At 38.4% G+C, this 19,434-nt stretch overlaps 1 protein-coding gene across 2 annotated transcripts in view; it reads left to right on the forward strand.

The window, feature by feature from the left end:
* kirrel1a (kirre like nephrin family adhesion molecule 1a) overlaps positions 1 to 18,920 on the forward strand; it is a 51,362-nt gene extending 32,442 nt beyond the window's left edge. Inside the window, exons 7-15 of one of the 2 annotated variants that reach the window (XM_088073652.1) lie at positions 1,616 to 1,764; positions 1,921 to 2,048; positions 3,216 to 3,342; positions 4,556 to 4,656; positions 6,722 to 6,938; positions 7,267 to 7,374; positions 8,334 to 8,461; positions 8,747 to 8,860; positions 15,042 to 18,920. In XM_088073652.1, the coding sequence (XP_087929778.1) occupies positions 1,616 to 1,764; positions 1,921 to 2,048; positions 3,216 to 3,342; positions 4,556 to 4,656; positions 6,722 to 6,938; positions 7,267 to 7,374; positions 8,334 to 8,461; positions 8,747 to 8,860; positions 15,042 to 15,716 (1,747 nt within the window). In that variant the 3' untranslated portion in view covers positions 15,717 to 18,920. The remainder of the gene's footprint in view (positions 1 to 1,615; positions 1,765 to 1,920; positions 2,049 to 3,215; positions 3,343 to 4,555; positions 4,657 to 6,721; positions 6,939 to 7,266; positions 7,375 to 8,333; positions 8,462 to 8,746; positions 8,861 to 15,041) is intronic. The other variant, XM_042512235.2, reaches the window with a different exon arrangement.
* The last annotated feature ends 514 nt before the right edge of the window (positions 18,921 to 19,434 follow it).

Genomic DNA, 19,434 nt, shown 5'->3' on the forward strand with positions numbered 1-19,434 from the left:
AAAAGAGTCTGTTCGCACTGGGGTGATCAGTCACACTGCAGCTATTCTACTATTTGCACCCATTCCTACCACGTGCTATTATAGATCCTGCTCAGTGATATTATTGGCTAGCGCTCATCACGTTGATGTGTCGAGGTCGGAGGCAGTTACTTTGAAGAAGTCACGGTTTGGGCGAGTACTGGCCAATCTTGATATTCTCTGAGATTAAATGGTAAATAAACAAATCTGCTGCCAGAAAGTCAGGTGATGCGGTATAGGAGGGAGATGTGATGGATGAACGGGTGAGGCACAGGACTTTCATGCACGAGCGGGTCTGAGTCTTGTGTGATACAACTTTGGCTTATCAATTTCAGACAAAGTAGATTTATTATATTCAGTTTTTAGGATGCATAAAGCGGCTGAATGCACATTGTGTTCATACACTTTAGCTGAAGCCCCAAATTGATCATTTTGTGTTAAAGTCATAATTCAACCTCGCTGGGACGCCCAGGAATGCACACACAGCTGAAGTTTTCTGGTGTAAATAGCTGAATTTCCCAGGAATGAGCAGTTGAATTTGTCGGGTGTAAATAGTAGAATCTCCTTTGTGTAAATAGCTGAAATTCACTGTGTGTCACCCTGTAAATGTATCAGGTGTAAACAGCCAAATTTATGGAGTGTAAATAGCAGAATTTATTGGATGTAAATAGCCAGTTTTGGGATTAAATAGCCGAATTTCCCATTTATATATAGCTGAAATTTCGGGTGTAAATAGCAGTTTGTACTGGGTATAAATAGCCAAATATATAGTGTATAAATAGCAGAATTTCCTGTGTTTAAATGGCTGAATTTTCTGGGTTTAGACAGCTGCATTTATCAAATGTAACTAGCTGTATAAATTGGGTGTAAATCGACAAATTTCTCTTGAGCAAATTCAGAATTACCCGCATGTAAATAGCCACATTTGTGGGTGTAAATAGCTGAATTTCCTGGGTGTAAATAGCCGAATTAATTGCGTAGAAAAAGCCAAATTTCCTGGGTTTAAATAGACAAATTTGTCGTTGTGAATAGCCAAATTTTGTGTACAGCAGATTTTCCAGGGTTTAAATAGCCATATGTCCTGTGTGTAAATACCTGAATTGCAGGTGTAAATAGCTGAATTTATTTAGTTCAAAGAGCCGTATTTGTTGGCTGTAAATAACTACATTTCCCAGGTTTAGATAGCTGAATTTATCAGGTGTAAATAGCTAAATTAATGACGTCTAAATAGATGAATTTCTCTGGAGCAAATAGCAGAGTCAACAGGATGTTAATAACCAAATTTGACTGAATTTATTGGGTGTAAATAGCCAAATTTTGTGGGTGTATATATCTTATTTTCCTGGGTGTAAATCGCTGATTTTCCTGGATGTAAATAGCTGATTTTCCTGGGTGTAAATAGCCAAATTTGTGGGTGTAAATCGCCGAATTTCGCTCTTTGCCTCAGGTGCAAACAGCTCTTGGACTACAGACACATAGGTGCTTGACTCTGCCATGATGCTATATACTTGTGGGTATAAATAGCCAAATTCGCACCTTTTTAATATTTTTGCTCTCCATTTGTGTCATGTCATTGTGTGTAACATTTGAACCTCAGGTGGGCCAAGGGCGGCGTGGTGCTGCAGGGCGCCAGGGAGAGCGTGTTCACCACCAAGGCTGACCACTCCTTCTTCACCGAGCCCGTCTCCTGTCTGGTCTTCAACGCTGTGGGAAAAACCAACGTCAGCATCCTCGTGGACGTTCACTGTGAGTCACGCGTTACTCACCTCACCTTGTTCACTCACTCGTGGCCCGCTTCACTCGCTCCGGTCTGGAGTCAGACGGATAAAACACACACTGTTGTTGTGTCTTTGTTGCATTATTACTCCAGCGCAACATGTTTCTCTCTCTGTGTTTCTGCAGTTGGTCCGATTCTGCTGGTGGAGCCGCAGCCAAAAACGGTAGACGTTGACTCCGACGTCACCCTCAACTGCAAATGGGCCGGAAACCCTCCGCTCACGCTCACCTGGTTCAAAAAGGGTTCAAACATGGTGAGAAGCAGAGAGCCCACGCTTCCCTCTGTTGTTGCATTCACACCGTTTCCACAGTTCACTCTTTCTTCTTCTGCGTTTACAAAAGCAGCCTGTCATTCAAGGGAAAAAGTCTCGTCTCAACACCGAGACGTCTGTCTGCTCTTCTTCCCCTGCAGTGACCTATTTCTCTCCATTTCACTCTCTCTTTGGTCTTTCTTTTTTATCAACTTAAGATCGGATTACATTTAAAAAATTCAGTGTCTGTGATATGGGAAAAAAGAAAAACAATTTATGATTATCACACAATATCACATACAGAAAGTTAACAGGAATGTAGAAAATGCGTATGCATAATAAGGAGTATAGGTGTATGCAGTGTGCAATCATAAAGTAAAAGGATTTAAATGTAAAGTGTTTCATCTAGTTTTTCTAGTTTCATGTCAGACTTGAAATACAATAAAATACCTTTATTGTATTGTACAGATTAATACAAAAAAATTCACTTACTCTGCCTGAGCGGGTTCTTATAGAATAAAGGCGCATGAGATAAAATAAACAGTACAACAGATAAATAAATAGTGTTAAAACATATCAACACGCAGAATCATACACAGTACCTTTAATATGGCATCAATTCTCTCATGTAACTCTCAAAATATTTTAATATAATAATTTAAGCATCAGTATTTTGTTATTAAAATCTCCTGTACACTAGCCGCAATCTACAGACATGGTTAATAGGTGAATGCTGTGCCTCTCATTAAACTACATTCAGCACCAGGAGCAAAGAAAAGACATAAAATCTGCCTCAGCAAACTGTGGACTGCCTTACACCTACATCTATGTAATCAGTCTTGTTCAGGTACTTCTCTCTCTCTCTAGGTGGTTACATATTTAGCCATAATTTCCCCACAGCTAATTTTCCAATGGATGCGGTTGCTAGGCAACTGCAAAACCTTTGTGATGGGTTAAAAGCGGATGTGCAAGTTTGCATTGTTAGCCAGTCAGGGTCAGAGTGGTAGAACACATAAATAAGGCCAGACATGCAAATATGCAGCACGATGTGTTACGATATTAAGGGGAGGCACAATAGCACATTAGCATATCTTCTTTTATTTTGTTTAACCCCTTCTGTTATTTAGCAGTTTTGCCTTGTTTATGTTTTATTTTTTCACTCCCCCACAGGTTCTGAGTAACAGCAACCAGCTGTATCTGAAGTCGGTGAGCCAAGCGGACGCCGGCCAGTACGTGTGTAAGGCCATCGTCCCACGGATTGGAGTAGGAGAGACTGAGGTCACGCTCACAGTCAACGGTCAGGAAACATCCACACAATTTAATGTCTCACTGCTTGTAGATGAAAATCATGTGCTTTCTGAAAGGTCAGCTTGTCAGTAATTGAAAAAAAAATGTCCAAAGTGGAGGCCATTTATTTTTAAAATAGCACAGTTCGTCTTGAGCAGGCTTGGTAAGGTCAGCGCCCTTAGAATGCCTTTGTTTTATTTTAGGTGTAACTGTATGGAGGTAGATTTCTGTCAATATTGAGTCTGAACAGATTGAACAATGCCTCTTTTAATGTTTAATATTTAAATTGGGAAACAACTTCTATAATTCCAAAAAAAAGATGGGTAAACTCAAAAAAGTATGCAAATATAAAACAGATCTGCAAATTCACACATTTCATGAAATTAAAAAAATAATAATTAAATTAAAAACTGTAAAATGCAAGTTCAGAAATGCAGAATTGAGATTCATGAAATGAAGCCAGGATTTGCTAACATTTGCTCAAAAGTTGTTAATGTTGGGAAGATATTCAAAAATTGCTTTCTTTTATTTGTAAAATTATTTTATTAAGAGATTTGGAATTTGTGTATTTGCAGTACAGCTTTATATTTACAAAACATTTTTATGAGTTTACAAATCTGTTTTTTGTATTTGTTGAAGTTGTTTTATTTAAATATGATTTTTGCAATTTATGGTATTTTAAATGCAATTTTAAGGAGATCAGTGTGTGTCAATATTTATCGTGTAAGGAGATTTTCAAACTGTGTGTTAATGTTTAAACCCTAAACATAAAAAAACCTCCACACATACAAAAATAGTATTTCTTTGCAAATGAATTTAATATATACAGAGATTTTTTTTTTATTGTGCATTTTTTTTGTATTTGCAGATCTGTTTTAAATGAGTGAAAAAAAGCAAGCAAAAAAGCAATGAAATTTGCGGATCTCCATTTCACACACTGAGTTTCACACACACATTTTTCTCCCAAAAGTAACAACTTTTTTTAGCACTTTATGATGAATTTGTATACACAAGATTTAAAAAACGATCAATGTTCGGGTATTCAAGGACTCCGTAGAATCAAAAGAATTAAAACAAAATGAAAAATAAAAGCTGATGAAAAATGCAAACCTATCGGAAAGATGTCAATAGGAGTAACAAAAATGAGATATATTCTGTCTTCTAATATTGACACAGATCTGTCTCCATACATTTATTTGTCTTTTCGTTTTTGGCCCATGCAGGTCCCCCTATCATCTCCAGTGATCCGGTCCAGTATGCAGTAAGAGGGGAGAGAGGAGAGGTGAAGTGCTACATCGCCAGTACGCCTCCTCCAGATAAGATTGTGAGTGAAAAGAAGATGTCTTTGCTGTGAAACATTTCTGCCACCACAAAGAAAAAGTCCAAGTTTTTAATCCCGGCGTCAATTATTCAGACAAAAAGAAAAAAGCCAAAAAAGCTTTGATCACAAAGAGCACAAGGTTGTAGCTTTTAGCCCAACAGCGATTTACTGTTACTGTACCTTCCCGTTCCTAAATGGCTCCACTTCTGCACGGTAAATGCTTTTAGGCGCTGTCCCCCTTTTTTTTTTTCTTCTTTTTTGAGTGGTGACTCACCCTTAAACTCTCACAGAATTTCCCTCCATCCCATCACATAAACAAACCAACACTAAGCCGGGCCGCTTTTAGCTCCTGCGTCAGAAATCGGGGCCCGGATGCTTTCTGCACTCGGTATCACAGAGATGCAGCATCAGTAGCTCCTCGGCTCCTGGGCCTCTGTGACTGATCCGTCCTGACTCTCGGTGCACGCTCCTTAATGCAGGCGGCGGAGGTTGGGACAGAAAAAGATTTATAAAATATAAAGGAGTGGAGAGGAACAGTTGTCCCAGTAAACGCCACAGCCAGGAGATTATCCTCCTCTGGAATAAGTGGGCAGATTATGGGAACATGTGGGCTTATGCATAATTAACTGGCCTTAGCACAGCGCTTCAATGCTGAATAATACAGCTGCTTTTAGTGGCTTTAAAGTTGGAGAATGTGCAAGATTCTCGGCTCAGCCTACCCCCCCACCCCACACCCACCTGCACTTCAGGCAGCAGGAACATACAAACTGTTGCTGCTCAGAGCGAGTCACGCAAGTGTTTACATGGGAGTGTGTACTCAATGTGAGTTTATGAGGTCTATTTCTGTCATCCGTTTCCTGTAGTATTTGTTCCAGGTGGACAGATAGAGAGTATCTGGCAAATAAATACTTTTCACTAAATATCACATTAACCCTAATGTAAGTGTAAGTGGGTGATAAACTGAATATCAGTCAATCAATCCAGATTTGTATAGCACTTTTCATACAAATAAACTGTAACATAAAGTGCATCCGTAAATAGAAAATCTGTAAATAGAAAGATAGAAATAAATAAATAAGTACATAAATGAAAAAAGAAATAAATAAAATGATAATAGTAACAATAAAAAATAAATAAAACACTCAAACTGTAAAAAAAGGCACAAAATAAAAAAGCACAAATTTAAATACTAAATGAAAATGTTGAAAATTATAAAATAATATATGAAGCAGTAAAACTGTTTGTTTTACTTTGAAGTTTGAAAAAAAAATAGGTGTACTCATTAAAACCAGGAACTGAGGAAACGCTACAAGGGGTTGACCGGGCCGATACTAACACTGATTATTACTACTTAATGAGACCAATAACTGATGAATATATATATCAGTGTGACTTGCAATTATTAGTAATAAATAAACAGGAGTCCACAACAAAATCGTCGACACTTCCGGCCTGAGATAATCTGGGTCCTTCAAAATAAAAGCATCACGGGCCTGCTTTGATTTATTTAAAATTAATTTAAACTTTCTTTGTAAAAATACCTTGTTTAACTTTCTTATAACCTTACTTATTAGATGACATTATGAGATAACAGTAGTGCATTCAACTTTGTTATTCGACTTAAACTTTATTTTACTTTAAGTAACTTTATTATAACTGCAGTTCATTCATGTTTTTTTATTTTAGTCGTTGACATTAGTTAAAAGGATATTTGAAGTATCGCAATATATATTGTGTATCACGATATTATTTTAAAGCCATTCTGCCCAGTCCATTCTAGACACATCTCACATGGCAGACTAATGTGTTCCTGTCTGACTTGACTGTGGGTGATGTGATAATGTTCTGTATAAATTTACAGCAGTTGAGAAGCAATATTAAAGCTTCATTTTCAGTGGTTTTACTGGCAGATGACCTGGTATAAAAGTGGTTCATGGATTGATTGAAATCCTGAAAAATGTGTGCTTTTGTAAAAAAATATGTGGTGCGTTTGGATTGATCACAATTTTATGATACGACTTAACCACGTCAAAGTAATCCCTTCGAAATAACTGCCATCATTTCACAGGTGTGGGCGTGGAAGGAGAACGTGTGGGAGAAGGAGAAAGGGACGCTGCTGGAGAGGTACACGGTGGAGCAGAGCAAGCCGTCGGCCGAGGGCGGCGGCGTCCTCTCCACCCTCACCATCAACAACGTGATGGACTCTGACTTCCTGTCCACCTACAACTGCACGGCGTGGAACTCTTTCGGGCCGGGCACCATGATCATCACGCTAGAGGAAACAGGTGAGTTTTAGGAATTCCCAACTTTAAAACTCAGTGAGACGGTGCACAGTTTTGCTGATGGTAAAATGCATTTCTTGGGGTCCAATACTGCCCCCTCTACTTTATACTGTCCAGAATGTTTTTATTAATATATATTTAATCATCTCTTTTGGCTGCCAAAAATATTTTTATTGCAACTATCCATTTCATAAAATGGAGAAACCATAACCATGATAAAATTTTATTGTGTTTTGTTCCCCCCACCACTAAAATCAAAACTCTGCCCCTGTGCCTAACTCAATCTATTACTCTCTCTCTGTCTCTCTTTTTTTCCCCTCCTTCCTTTCAGAGGAAGTCCCGGTGGGGATCATAGCTGGTGGGACGGTGGGCTCGACCATCCTCCTGTTCATTTTTCTGCTGGTCCTCGTTCTGATCTTCTACCGGCAGCGCAAAGGCAGTGAGTCATACTCTCCATGTGCTTAACATGTACAGCAGATTTTGAGATATTTATAGGATTTTAAGTTTGTAGGATTTCAGGATGTTTTGTGGATTTTAGGACGTTTAAGGTTTTTAGAACGTTTCCTGGGGTTAAGGATGTGTCAAGGATTGTAAGATATTGGGACATTTCTAGGATTTTGGGATGTTTCTTGGATTTTAGGATATTCTCATGATTTCAGGACATTTCTCAGATTTTAGGACATTTTAGGATTTTAGCACAGTTGTCAGGGGATCCACCGCTTGCACTTTTTTTAGGAGGTTTCTTCGATTTTAGGACGTTACTAGGATTTGAGGACATTTCTTGGATTTTAGAATATTTCTAGGATTTTAGGATGTTTGGTGGATTTTAGGACGTTTAAGAATTTTAGGACATTTCCAGGGTTTAAGGATCTTTCCAGGATTTTAGGACCTTTTTAGGATTTTGGACATTTCTAGGATTTTGGGACCTTTTTAGGATTTAGGACATTTCTAGGATTTCAGGACGTTTCTCGGATTTTAGGACGTTTCTACAACTTCAGGAAATTTCTCAGATTTTAGGACATTTTAGGATTTTAGGACAATTGTCAGGGGATCCACTGCTTGCGCTATTTTTGATAAACAAGCTCTAATTTGTTACCGTTTTATGCACTCTGGCACCTCATGTATATTTAAAGTACAGTGTGAATCACCGAGTATCACTGACATAAACTATAGAGATCAGCTCTGCATGTTCAGTACACGCTTTCATGTTTTTCAGTAGATTATGATAAATATTCTCATCCCTGGATCAAATAACCTGCAGAAACCAAAGCAGATCAGACTTCCTCTCTGCCAGATGGATGCAGGTCCCCTCTGAACTCGCTCCTCCAGCTCGTGAAAACACGCCAGCCACGGTGCGTGCGTCCAGCTGTATTCAACCTTGCCGTGTTTTGCTTCCAGGTCGGCGCGGGGTCACGCTGGGTAAGCCCGACATCAAGGTGGAGACGATAAACAAGGAGACCCACAGCTTGGAGGAGGACTCCGGCAGCGTGTCCACGGCTTCGCGCATGGTCAAGGCCATGTACTCGGTGAGCAGCAGCGGGATCCGCGCGCTCGGGCCGGACTCTGTTTACACAGCCTGTAGTCGTAGAAAAAACCTCAGATTAACTCAGTAACCTCTCCCTGTGCCACACTGTACCTTTTGACTGAAAACAAGCTCTGTGTTTTTCCCCTGTAACCGCTCCTTTAACACTTTGAATTCCGTTTTCTCCCCTCCTGTCACACTCTGTCGCCTCCTTCCCTCCTCCGTTTCGTTATGGCACCTTCTCTCCTCCTTTTTGTTTTTTTTTTTGTTTTGTTGTTTGACGGTTTAGTTTCTCCCCTCTGTGTCCTTCTCTCCTTCCAATCAGCCCTTTAAAGACGACATAGAGCTCAAGTCTGACCTCCGCAGCGACACCCTGGACACCCGCCAGGAGTACGACCTTAAGGTGAGCTCATCAAACTCTCATTTATATCAAACCAGGAAGTCTTTAAAATCAAAACAAACTGACTTGGTTTTCTAACTAAAACACTAAAAAATACAGAGAAAGGCTGCAATCACAGGCACAGAAATACAGCAGACAAATATGTTCAATATAAAAGCAAAATCAAGAAAATATTTATAATAAAATGATGGCAAAGTCGAAGTGAGGTCTTGCGGAGTTCATTTTGGTGCAAGGTTTCATTCTAATTATATCTCAAAGGGCTGCAAATATCCTAATCATTACTGACATGGCGACTCTGAGTGATGACTTTGATCCAGCCTGAATGACACTGAGAACATCCACCAGGCAGAAATCATCACATGACTGACATAATGTTAGTTTTTGTGAGTTTTATACTATAAATGCATGGGTGTAGATTTTGGTTGGGACGCATGGGTCACGTCCCCCTAAATATTTAGAACATGTGCATTAATCCTCCCCAATACATAAAAGGAGCAGGAGACTTTACTTTTTTCAAAATTTAAGACATTTACACTTGGGATTATGAAGATCAATCGGTTAATCAGTCGGTTGTCAGGAATTCGATCAAACAATTAAACCCTAAACCTGAGCAAAGTGGCTTACTTTCAAAAACACTGGAAAATAGAATGAATAGTGAAGGAAGAAATGACCCGGAAATTAAAGAAAATAAGATAAGTTAGTAAAAAGTACAAGAAAATTACCTAAAAATTACCAAAAATAAATAAATAAAAAGCAAAAGCAAAGTAAAAAACACCAACAGGAAATTACCTTGGAAAAGTGCTTACAATTTGATAAAATAAAATAAGAAAAAAAAAGTTTTAAAAAATTAAAGAAAATTATCTGAAAATTAGTTTAAAAAATTAAACAAATCCATAAAAAAAAGTTAGTAGAAAAGAAAAAGAAAAGGGAAGTTAAGAAACAACAACAGGAAATTATATGGAATAAGGGCTTCAAATTTTATAATAATTTCTATCATTTTTACTATGTAATTATTAATATAGTTTTTCCCTAGCTTTTTTCTTTTCACTCCCCAGACATTTTTCCCTAGATTTAAAAAAAATCTACTGATTTCTTGCAATTTGTGGAACGTTACTTGCCAGGTTGCTCATTACCTTAATTCCCATATTTCTGAAATAAATCGCACCAATTTGCTTTGAATTCAAAGGTTTAAAAACCTGTGAAAAGCATCTGAAAGCAGCACAAGAGAACTGGTGTCGCGTCAGGTTTCAAAGGGTTAAAGATCTGATTCAGAGATATAAATAAAGTTTAATCTCCTGTTAGATTCCAGCTGTCAGTAGATTGGTGAATTTTGAACGCATGTTTCAATGACTCGCATCAGCAAGCAAAGGGAGCGAATCTAACTTTTATGACGGGCATTAAAGCGAAGCATTATACAATTATATTCAATGTGTTTCATACGTGTAGGCTTCTTTATATATTTTGGCTATGCAGTGTTGTCAGAGAATATGCAACATGTTGCTGTGAGCTTTGATGTGCTATTTATTATTTTAAAAAATCACGATTAATTAGTTAATTGATCTTAAATGTTACGAATGATGGATTTAGGAAAGTGCTTTCAATCCCTAACCCCATTTTACACCATAAACTGATGAAGAAAATGCACGAATTGGTGTATAAAAATCTACTAAAATGCAGGAAATTAAATTTCTGATGCTCAAAAGTTTCCGGCTGAGCACCCCAAACGCCCTGTATTGTGCTCCCCCCTCAGTGTTGAAACTAAAGTTTATGTATAAATGTAACAATGAAGCCTTAATCATTAATATAAACTAACTGATCACAAAAATGTTTGTTTCACTGCTGTTACAGAAATCTAGGTGCAAGTCTGAGTTTTCCTTTTACACACAGGTGTTGTATTATATGATTACTGCAACTTCACTACCTCTGCAAAAGACTGAATTTGATTTTTTTTTAAGTCTGATATGTTCCAAAAAAAGAGTTCAAATTTCATTTTTGAGAAAATCATCAATCGAGTTGTTATTGTAAAGTGTCATATTTTGCCCTCTAGAGGGCGCACATGTGCACCTAAAACAGGCAGAAGAAGACAAAGAGATAGACATCTCCAGACAGAGGACTGCAGGTGCAGATGCAGGTTTAATGCAAACGGCAGAACTGAATTAGCAGCTCAGTCCAAGTTCATCTAATGGAGAACAAACTGATGCTTGGACCAACATTTGTGATGATTATCTGCTTTTTTTTAAAATTGGATGTCAGATTTGTTTACACAAAAAAAAACGTTCCAAGAAAATTACCCAGAAATACAAAAAAAAAGAATAAAATTACCTGAAATTAAGCAAAAAAACAAACAAACAGAAAAAAAAACCCAGGAACAAACAAGAAAATGACCCGAAAAGGAGAAAAAAAGAGAGAAAAAAAAACATTGAAACAAACAAACAAGAAAAAATACCTTAAAATAAAAACAAACAAGGCAATTACCTTATATATATATTTAGATTTTTTCCCCCTGCAACATAATTTAAATCTAAAATTTTAATGATAATAAATATATTTTTCTGGAGACTTTTCCCTAGTTTTTGATAATTTTCTTATAATTCTCACTCCCTTTTTTTTAAACTAATTTTCAAATCATTTTCGTCATCACCTTGTACTAATTTCTTGCAATTTGTGGGACATTTCTTTGCAAGTTGGTCATTGAATTTTCCCCCATGTTCAGGTTTTGCTCAGGTTTTAAAGGGTTAAAGAGCTTGAATGCAGCACAAGGAAACTAGGGGGTCAATTTCTTCTTTGGTCTTTGCTCTCAGTCCAGCTGTGGGGGAACTCACTCATCTGATGTTCGGAAACTTGTCTCACTCGTCATGATGAAATTCAAAGAGAAAATCTGGAAACAAAAGAATTCAGATTGGATGGAAACAAAACGAGAGGCGAGATAAAGGATGTTTGGGCGAACTCTGCCCGTTCAGCTGGCATGAATCATTTATACATTTTGACACCGTGGGGCCGGGCTTAGGTGATGAATGCGTTTCACGCGCAAAGCTGCCAAAATGTTCTGCTCAAACTCCCCCCCATGAATATTTTGTGAGGGCACACGCAGCACCCCTCGAGCTGGAGCGCTGCCTCGGATCACTTTGAAGAAACACAGACACGAATCCACCCCAGGAGATGGTTAGATCACCCCGACAACACACTCAGCCAGACTGAGCTTTTTTTTTTTTTCCTCCCCTCCGCCTGAAGCGCCAAAGCAGTGAAACACAGTTGGGTGGGGGGGCAGTCGGGTACATGAGAGACAATGAGATGGCAGAATGATGTCGGAAGTGATAGTGGAGTGAGATGGAGTGGGTGTAGTGAGCAGGGTGAGCATCCTTCTTCCACCCAGACGATCTGGGATCAACGCGCATGTTGGCAGGAATCCACTCGGCTGCTGGAGAGGCTGTAAAAACAAGGAAACTGAGTTCTTTTTTTTTTTTTTTTTTTTTAAAGCATTTGAAACTTTCAGTTTTCTTCCTTGAAACCATAGCAAATTGGCTGTTTTTTTTTTAAATGTTACAAAAATGTCCCACAAACTAAGAAATTAGGAAAAGGTGACAAGAAAATGATCTGAAAATTAGTTTTCCACTAATTAGAAGTTAGGAATAATTTGAAAAATAGCCAAAAAAAGTCCAGAAAACAATTTATTGTTTTTTTTGTTTACACTGCTAACTTAACTTGGTGACATGGTAACGTGGTGAGAGATGTCCCACACACTGCAAAAATAAAGGGAGAAATATATATGAAAGAAATGATAATTTGACATTTAATATGGCCCCAAAAAAAGCAAGAAACAAGTAAGAAGTTACAAGAGAAAATATATTTTTAAAAAAAGTAAAAAAAAAAAAGAAAAAGTAAATTTAGATTTTTTAGACATAATTTTAAACATATAATTATAATGATTATAGATATAATTTTCTGAATAGATATAATTTTCTGAATATTCTGAACGTTCTTGATCAATTTTCTAATAATTCTCCCCCCTTTTTAGAACAAATTTTCAGGTAATTTTCTTCGTCAGCTTTTACTAATTTCTTTCACCTTTTTATTTATTTATTTATTTTTTACCTTTTTTTTATTTTATTTGCAGTAAATTTCTGGTGATTTTTGTTTAACTCATATATTTTAACTTTAACTGTCTTTAAATAAATCAAGCCAATCTGCTCCGGTTTTGATCCTCTTTTTATTATCATTTCTATTGTAATGTGCATTAACCCTTTGAAACTTGGGCTAGTTGATTTGACATATTCCACAAACAAATGGGAGGAAGGCAGTGAGCAACTTGAGAAGAAATGACTCAGAAATAGCAAGAAATTAGTGGATAAAAAGTACACGAGAATTAGAAAATTGAAAACCCTCCATGTTACCAGAAAGGATATGGACCACACTAAAACTCAAATCACATGTCAAATAAATTTTCCCCCAAAGATAGTTTCTGTCACTTTAGGTAGTTCTTATCACACCGATTTGCATTCAAGCATCCATTTTTATGACAAGTTTGGTTTTGATTAGTTATTTAATGCTATAAAAAGGGAATTTGACCCCATAATTTGTGAATATGTTCAATAACCATCTAGTACACTTCTCGATTTTCTGGAGAAAGACAAAGGGCAAGTGCGACAAGAATATATATATTTTTTATTATGGATCTTTAAAGGTCATTTAAAAGTTTTAAAATTCAGTCCATGAAAATGTGTTAGAAGCTTTGATACAGCAGGAAAACTGCTCAGACTCCTGCTCCAAATGATGTCACCAGCTCAAGATGGCACCATCTGGGATATTTTGGCTTCATGTACAATGGTATGAAGTTGAGTGTGGTCCACTTTATTGTCAGTCATTGGTATATATACCATGTGCTTTTACCATGCAGAATAGGCAGATGGAATTTTCTTCCCACATCTTTTTTTATATTTTATAACCGGACTTCATAATTGTATGCTAGGAATATTTATTTTGAAGTCCCCAGAGGTTCTAGAGTTCATCCTGTTAACATTTACTGACTCCTTCCTTTAAAAGTTAATAGATACAAACTATATAAAAGATCTTTTGAATTTTAAGCCCCCCTCAATACATAGAACATATGCTTTTACCCCCTTAATGAAAAACATGAAAGTAAAGTAGGACTTTTATTTTGACGTTTATACTGCAGCTAAATGCAGAAAATGCAAAAATCTGTGGGTAAAATTTCTCCAGAATGCAGGAAATTAATTGTATGAAACTCAATATTTTCTGACACAGGACCCCCAAACCCTCCAATTCCTATGTGTGTGCCCCCATCCCCCTCATATGGAAACTAAACCGATGCCCTTTTGCTTACACAATGAGTTTCATACATTTCTGAAAAAGGGACTCTGATCTCAAGCAGCTGGGTCACAAAAAAAAGAGCAAACTGCTCTCACAGCACAATCTGGAGGAATCTGGACCTGGATGCCGACCAGCTCCAGACATGCACTTCACCCTGACCTTTGACCATCTACAAGAGAATCACTCTTTGGGGATTAGAGGGGAACAGAGCAGTATTATTACAGAGCCCTTTGGACCTGCAGAATCTGAATACCAAACCAGAGAAAATGTTGCTAATTTATGTTTCAAATGTATCATATTAAGGTTTCTGCAGCGTGGTAGTTTATGAGCCAACTTTGACATTTTGGGAGGTGGATGAAATTGTGAATGTTGTGCATCTCAGCTTGACGCCTGCAAAGAAAACAAATTATGTTTTAGAAAGTCATTGCTGTGTCTTTCACTGGCTTTTTAGCCACCAAAAGTGGTTCGTTTTTCACCAGGACATTGCTGCATTTTCTGCCGAGATAGTGTCACAAAAAATTGTTTTTCACAGAGACTTTGCTGCCTTTCCAGCGAGGATTGTGCCACCCAAACTGTGAATTTTTAAGCCAAAACAAGATTTTGTCCTAACCACAAACAAGTTGTTTTAATGCTTGAACCTAAAGACATGTTCACTGCGTTGTTGAAATGTGAAAACATGTAAAGTTTCAAAGTATCTGCTCAATAATAACATGCAAATCTAATGTATCTGTTTTTTGCAGAAATGTACATTTATTCTATTGCTGGGTGATTGGCGTATAAAACTTTTGCCTACCTCATTACATTTTGTCCTAATGTCCTCTCTGTTTTTGTCTCTTGCGTTTGTTTGTTTCTTCAGGACCCCACTAATGGCTACTACAACGTGCGAGCCTCCACCCACGATGAAGGCCGCCCTGCCTCCCGCTCCACCTTGCACTATTCTGACTACCGCTCCCCCGCAGGAACACCAGGGGGAGCTGCGTCTATCAGCAGCAGTGCCGGAGGCTCCGGAGCCACTGCCAGCGGAGGAGCCCCCGGCCCCCCCGGGCCCCTCACCTCTCCTGGCCGCCCCCAGGCCTGCTACGACCCCCGGCCCCCCTCCAGACTGTCCCACATCAGCTACGCCCAGTTCAACACCTTCACCCGCGCGGGCCAGAGCCAGCAGCCCCCGCCTAACCCCGCCCCCGTGGCCAGCGACTTCCCGGGAGACTGCAGCCTCCTGGACTCCACTTCCCAGCTGGCCTATGACAACTATGGATACCCCTCGCATTACCAGACCTACCGCATGGGTTTCGCCCCATCCAGCTTGGCCCCGCTGGAGGCCGGACCATCCTACGAAATGTACGGCGTGGGATCCGGTGTGGGACCCTCGGTGGGGAGCCCCGGGGTCGGCGTGGGTCCCGGGGGTCCCGCTCCCTCGGGATCAGAGACTGGACTCGGGAAGTACGGCAGCTCCACTCGCTTCTCCTACACCTCGCAACACTCTGACTACTCCCACAGCCGACACACACAGAGGATGCAGACTCACGTGTGAGACCGAGAGAAAACACCTCACAGTCTTAGCAGAGCATGAGGACGCATCTTATAAATAGTGTCACATCGGAAAAACACACACATAGATTTACACGCACACATTTTTCCAACACGCCCTACTGAACACATCACACACATGCACAGTCAGAAGACCATGCCCGTGAGACAGGGAGGGTTCGAGAGAGAGAAAAAGAGACAAGTGGAAAAGTTTTAGTGAGACAGGGAAGGGAAATTCCACACAATTTTGAATTCCCTCACTCCCGATGTGTTTGTATATCCGAGCTCTGAAAGAGCGGACGGCGCAAGTCACAATCAAGACTGGGAACGAGAGGGAGAGCCAGAGGATGGACGAGAAATCACAGATCTTCGGAGCACTATAGGTTTTTGCTATGACTTTGTAAATGAGGAGAACGTCTTAAGGGAAAACTGACTGACTGTCAAATATCGGGAGAAACCTCAACCAGTGGGAGTCATTTCTGGCCGCCATTTTTAAAATTTCTTTGCTGGTTGTCTTGTTCAGCAATCATAGAGCACATCAGGCTTGGGTGGTATATAATTTTTCATACCTTCCTGAAATTCCATCAGGTTACACTTTAGGCTATATGACAACTAACTTTCAGCTTTTCAGACAAACAAATACAAGGTACAAGGTAGATTTATTTGTCATTTTTCTGATAAGAAAACAAAATGATAAGAAAAGTCATATTCTCTCGCCTATTTTCCTTTTAACCTGAGCAGATTGGCTTGATTGGCAACGAGCAACTTAACAAGAAATGGCCCAAAAATTGGCAGGAAATTAGTAAAAAGTTACAAGAAAATTACTGGAAGATAAGCATAATAAAGTAAAGCCAGAATAACAAAAAGTGCTAAAATTATTATTATTATTATTATTATTATTATTATTATTATTATTATTATTATTATTATTATTATTATTATTATTATTATTATTATATAAAAATATAATTATAATTTTATGGATTTTTCTTTTTTTATAATATCTAATAATCCATCCCATCTTATTTTCAGATAATTTCCTTGACACCACTTACTAATTATTTGCAATTTACCTGACATGTCTTGCCAAGTTGCTCATTATGTTTTTTCCTGAGTTTTTGAAATAATTCAAACCAATTTTCTCAGGTTTGAGTTATGAAAGGCGTCTGAATGCAGCAGAGGAAAACTGATGTCAATCCAGCTCCTAAAGGGTTAAAAAGTAATCATAAAATGCACCTCATTAAAACTGGACAGAAACAAAATAAAACTCACTCAAACTGCTTGGTTACTGTTGTTAGTAATCCAGTTCGTAAATCCACTGTTCCAACAATCACCAATCCCGGTTTGGTTGAAAAAAATCCTTAATTCATCAAGTTAGCTGTAAAAAAAAACATACCATTGTTCCCCATGGTCTTTCTGTCGCTGGCCGCTGGCTGTTCACAATCCTGTAACTTCTCCCTCCACCACTAGGTGCTGTGGTTGCAAATTAGGACAAATAAGTTTTTTGCCGCTTGAAACAAATGGAAAACTCAAACAGCTGTAAATTCCCAGGACTGATACTGGCCAAACTTTCCCCTTTAAAACAGGTTATGTGTATATGTGACATAGTGTGGCTGCGTTTGCTATGGGAAGCGAGTCTCTCCTGCGTGTGTTCTTTGCAGAAAAGTACTGTTACCAGGCTGGCAAGTGTCTCAGACACACTGAGGCTCATGCATTTCCGAAATGTTATCATGGGTCCTCAAAAAGTCATGGAAAAGCTTTGAAATTTTGTCCATGAAAATGTGTGGGAACCTTGGAGACTGAGATCTGGTGGTGCGTGCTGTGCACTACATACAGTGAGTTTAACAGAAAGAGGAGCACCTGTGTTTATGAAGGTATTGAAAAACACTTTCGGGATTTCTAAATACCCTGGTATACTGTAATACCGTTATACTGCCCAAGCCTAGAGCACATATATAGCATCCCAGAATGCCCTTGTGTACAGCGGTACATGCCATCATGCCTGTTGGGCGGCGTGCAAGAGCAAGTTGGGGATCATCATTTTTGCACTGCATTGACAGTATTCATGCTTAAACGTCCCTTATCTATATCTGTGTAATGTCTTCTTTTTATTTGCACACCAGACTAGAGCTTTGTATTCTATTTTTTAACATTACAGAATTATTTTTGTCAATGTAAAACATGTAATGTGTACGTACGGACCAAAAGTTTGAGCCCGCTTGAGCTCGGGTCGCCTGGGTGATTCCACTGAGACAGGAGCAAGGAGTGGACGGCAGAGGACGCATCTGACATCAGAAGGGTGTTATCAGTGTATAAAAGCAGAAACCTAGTGCCAAGTGTTCATGTTGTTCTTCACCTTAGACCATGTATATGCAGTAGAAGCTCCTTCTATTGGTGACTGTTGCTTTACAAACCAGGCTTGGGGCCTTGAGTCATTCCCAGACATTTTTTTTCGTAGGTTGGAGCCTTTTTTTTTTTTCTCGGAGCTCTGAACTCCAAGCTTGGTGCAGACAGAAAGATCGAAACACAGATGTTGGGTTTAGAACTGAGTGGCCTTATAGGGGAACATACATTTCCATTTTTAAATCATTCCTCATTGTCTGTCTGCCAAAAAAAAAACAAAAAAAAAATGGCCGGAGGAGAATGTGTATGGAGAGGTTCAATGAAGGCTTGTCCACAATATTGACATATAGTAGTGTGTGAGTGTGTGCGAGTGTGAGAGAGATCAAGAGGGAGTGTGTGGGCGTTGGCGCGCACATGGATTTGTACAGTGTGTTTGTATAGATGTGTGAATGACTGGATGGGAGGCATACTGTAAATGCGCAGCGCCCGGCTCGAGCGCGCGTGGCTATCGTATGCATGTATACAGTGTGTGTGTGTGCGCGCGTGTGCATGTCTGTGTCTAAGTGTGCGGGTGTGTGTTTCAGTATATGTCCATATCATTTCTCTCACAATCCTGTTACAGTACTTTTATACCTCTGGTAGGACTGTATCCTGTATTATTGTGTCTTTGAATTTAGAAAAAAAATCCAATGTTTATCTTATTGTACTGTTCTTCGTAGCAGAGACAGCTGTTCAAAAGATGTACAACGAACGTTATCAAACTCTCATTTTTTAATTTCATTATCTTCAATATTTTTTAAAAATGGTATGTAATTATTTTTCCACAGTATTACATAAATAAAAGCACTGTTTTTTATAAAAAAAAGTGGAGTTTGTCATCTTTGTGCAGATGGATTTAAATAGACATGTTTGTTTATTTTTTGTTGGAAACGCCAATTAATTGTTAATGAATGGTTTCCTAAAAGAATATTATTATTTTGGAATATGGCAACAAAAGAAAATTTTCAAAAAAATTGTAAAAGTACAATAAAATTAGTAAAAAATAATATTAATTGGTAAAAGTTAGTAAAATTTCAAAAAATTAAAAAAGGAAATGAACTGGAAAAAATGCAAACAATTTTAAATATGTAATTCTGATAATTATTAATATAATTTTCCCAAGCTTTTTTTCTTTTTTAAAAAATTGTTTTTTTTCTAAATCTACACCAAAAAAAGTAATTTGTGGAACATTTCAGACAAAGCTCACCAGGGTTGTGCAAAAAGTGGGGATTGATTATTTACAACTACAAAACGTTTTGTAGCGTTTTGTCATATTTGCTTGTTCTGTCACTATATTCTAACAATAGTACATAAGACAGAAAATCTGCGGAAAAATCATG

Source organism: Plectropomus leopardus, chromosome 23, assembly GCF_026936395.1.
Source record: "Plectropomus leopardus strain MGB_pleo_1.0 chromosome 23, ASM2693639v1, whole genome shotgun sequence".
Classification (NCBI taxonomy): domain Eukaryota; kingdom Metazoa; phylum Chordata; class Actinopteri; order Perciformes; family Serranidae; genus Plectropomus; species Plectropomus leopardus.